Source organism: Cibotium barometz, chromosome 7 (genome assembly GCF_041138505.1).
Source record: "Cibotium barometz isolate CiBa-2024 chromosome 7, ASM4113850v1, whole genome shotgun sequence".
Classification (NCBI taxonomy): Eukaryota; Viridiplantae; Streptophyta; class Polypodiopsida; order Cyatheales; family Cibotiaceae; genus Cibotium; species Cibotium barometz.
Genome location: NC_141052.1, coordinates 18,019,093 through 18,022,366, shown reverse-complemented (window position 1 = coordinate 18,022,366; position 3,274 = coordinate 18,019,093). Strand labels below are relative to the sequence as shown.

Below are 3,274 nucleotides of genomic sequence, written 5' to 3'. Positions count from 1 at the left end.
CCTTGGTCGATTGACATGAAGAAAGGAGAGTGCCTAGAGGAGGAGAAGGAGAGATACCTTCAACATTTAAAAGGAGAATGCAAATCTGATTCTGGGTCATCACGTGAGATGTCAGAGGAGCAAAGGAAGAAAATGGAGGCAGAGTTGAAATCTATCAAAGAGAGAGAAGAGCTAGAGATGCATGCTTTGGGAAAAAACAAGGGGCGTCCCTCTCAAAAAAAGGGAGATGTAATAAAAGGTAACATTGGGTTCTTCTGGACTATATTTAAATATTTGTTTTTAATAGTTTTCTGGATTTTATTAATTTGTTTTTTTGTTGGACATACTATCTATAGACACCCGTAATTTGGAGAGTCCTATAGCACACAAGACAAGTACCAAGGGAGCTATGGTGTATGCTCCACTTTCTAGCTTTTTGTTCGTGAAGCATGGAGTCAAAAATCATTCGAAGGTTTGGATTTACGATTACATAGTGCTTGGAAAAGAGTTTGCATCCGGAAACTTCAATGAGGGGTTTGCTTTTATGAGGGAGTTTTATGTGCGTTTGGGTGGAGGTCCAAAGATGAGAAATTCCAAGCCAAGTAGTTGGAGTGTTGACCTTACTTTCATTGATCTTCCTACTGGTAAAACTTTTTTGATGTATACTCCTTTTTTGTGATGGTGTTTGTGTAAAAGGAACTTGCTGATATACATGATTAATATGCAGGTTTGCCTATTCATGGGTTTCAAGGTATTCCACAATGGAATGTCCTTACAGATGACCACATGAAGTTCTCTCTATTGGTGGCATCATGTGTTATGGATGATATGGGATGGGTCTTAGTGTTTTGCTTGAGTTCTTCTCTTGTTTCTGTGGAGCGCTTTGCAAAGCGTACAGGCTTGGAGCTAGGTTTCAGATGGATTATGGAGAGCTCTGAGTCATTATCTCTGCTACAAAAGCATGGACATATGCAAAAGGTTTAAGTCTATTCACTTGAATGTTAATTCTTGCTATTTGTCATCTAATATTGTGTTGTTTTTTCTTTGTTGCCTGTATAGGTGAATGTATTTTATGCTTTGGCATTCCACAAGAGGGGAAAGGATCCTCCTTTCAATAGTGAGAGTGCATTAAAGGTTGGATGACACTTTCAGTACTTATTAGGAGTGCATTGAATTTAAATGATTGGAGGTTACTTTTGAATGTGATCACTTGATACTATGTGTATTTCAATTTGTAGGTGGGAAATATTTTGCAGCAGGACCTCTCTTGTGAGATTATTGGTCATTACTTACCTTCAAGCAATAGAGCACGACGTGGTGGAAAAAGTGGTAGTTGGCGAGGGATTCTAGAGAGGAGTCCCTCTCATATGCTTATGTTTACTGAGGCTCTTTGCCCACGAACAGGTACAATATTGGAGTTGGGGGCTGGGACAGGGCCTATATTAAAGGCATCTATGCACACCGGCCGTGGTTGCTTGGTCATTGATAATGATGAGGAGATATGCAAGGATTACCTTTCACCATATATAGAGGAGATATGCAAGGATTACCTTTCACCATATATAGAGGAGATCTATGGCACAAAAAAGGTGGCAGACCTTGGAGAAAGTGACACATCCTCTGGTGATTATGAAGTGCATGATGCACCATCCGACTAGTAAGTAAAACATGCATGTCTTTCTATTACATTTTTCTTTTCTCTTTTTCTTTGATGTTGTCATGGAAGTTTAAAGTGAGTTACCATGTTATGCAGAGGCAATGGCAATACACATGACAAGCACCACTGTGGATGATCGATCATTGGGACGGGAGAAACGTAGGAGAAGGTGTATTTTTCTTGATGATGAAGCAAATGAGAAGTAGTCTTTTGCATAGCGCTATTTTTGGATTATGTGGATTCATGCTTTCCTGCCCCCCCACACAGACTCATAGCTTCATTTTTTGAGCTTGATAGATGATGTATTACTTGACTCTTGTATTAGGTGGATTGCAGGTCTATGTCATAAAGGATTCACAAGCCATTCTCTTGTTTTGTTGGTACTTTTTGTAGCTTGATTATTAATGTTTTTCTGTAGCTTCATAAGATACATGAGTATGTTTGAGGCTAGAGATGTTAGAACCCTGAAATCATGCACATCGCATGAATTTGGTTTTCACTTGAACTAAAGAACAATGAACCTTCTTGTTGGCAACTTAGATGATTTAATATCACATTCATGGACCTTCACTAAAATTGCACATAGTCCTAGACATGATGAAATTTGCCCAATATATCTCTTAAATCCATCTATAATACTTTTGTTGATGATGCGTTTTTCAAAATTTTTCTCTGTGTTGACTACAAACATGTAACAAGGACCTAATTGTTTGCCTATTTATTTCCAAGCAGCCAACCAGTTAAAGCATATTCTTGTGGCTCCTCTTTTAGGAGGTATTGTATTTCATAGGGAAATAAGGTTTTATTATTATCTCGGAATTGTTGCTCATAAAATACCCTTGCTCGCAACGCTCATTGGTTTACGCTCATTGTATTGACGCACCCGTCTATAGGGAGTCACCAACTATGGCAATATGATCTCGCTACAGTAGGGCTTCTATTGAGTGTTCTTGAAGCACTCACTCTTTTTGGCCAAGGTGGTGATTTTTTTCTCCCAGACCTTTGTTCAATGTTGGTAGATTATTTTACCAAATCACATCTATTGTGTTCTTGATAAGATGTTTCTCTACTTCATTCTTAAATGAGTTGATGGCCACACACTCTATCTTCTAGTCATAGGTTGCATATGCAACCTTTTTGGAGGTCCATGACCCATGGTGGCAACTCTATGATAGGTCCATGCCCGATGGTCGTAACTCTATGATATGTAGCATTCTTATTTTGTCAAAATCTTTCCTTGTACCTGGGCACTAAATGCCTGATACTTGGTAATGGAAATCTCATACAAGAACAAACACTAGCACAAAGACATTCCCTTTAGCAGAAAATCATAACAGTAAAACGGAATACAAAACATCATATAGCAAATCCGCTAACACACAATAACCCTGAACAGATGATCAGAATTCATTCATGTCATAATCATGCAAGGGATTACATTCCGCTTCTTCATCTTCTGCCATTCTCAATATCCGTTATGCGCCTTCCCCTGATCAACTAACTACATCCCTTCATATCTATCACTTCTCATGAATTCCTAAGCAACTACCCAAAAGGATCATTCACATACATAGAATTCGGATATTCCAACTTAGGTAAAGTTAACCCCTAACACATGGCACAGCCCGGTGGTTGGGT

At 38.8% G+C, this 3,274-nt stretch overlaps 1 protein-coding gene across 1 annotated transcript; it reads left to right on the top strand.

The window, feature by feature from the left end:
* Positions 1 to 463: 463 nt before the first annotated feature.
* Positions 464 to 1,478, top strand: LOC147636763 (uncharacterized; the record flags this gene model as incomplete). The annotated part of the gene is made up of 4 exons (XM_086800957.1): positions 464 to 623; positions 707 to 957; positions 1,039 to 1,113; positions 1,218 to 1,478. Coding segments are annotated over exons 1-4 (687 nt in total), but the record flags the coding sequence as incomplete, so codon positions are not given.
* Positions 1,479 to 3,274: the final 1,796 nt, after the last annotated feature.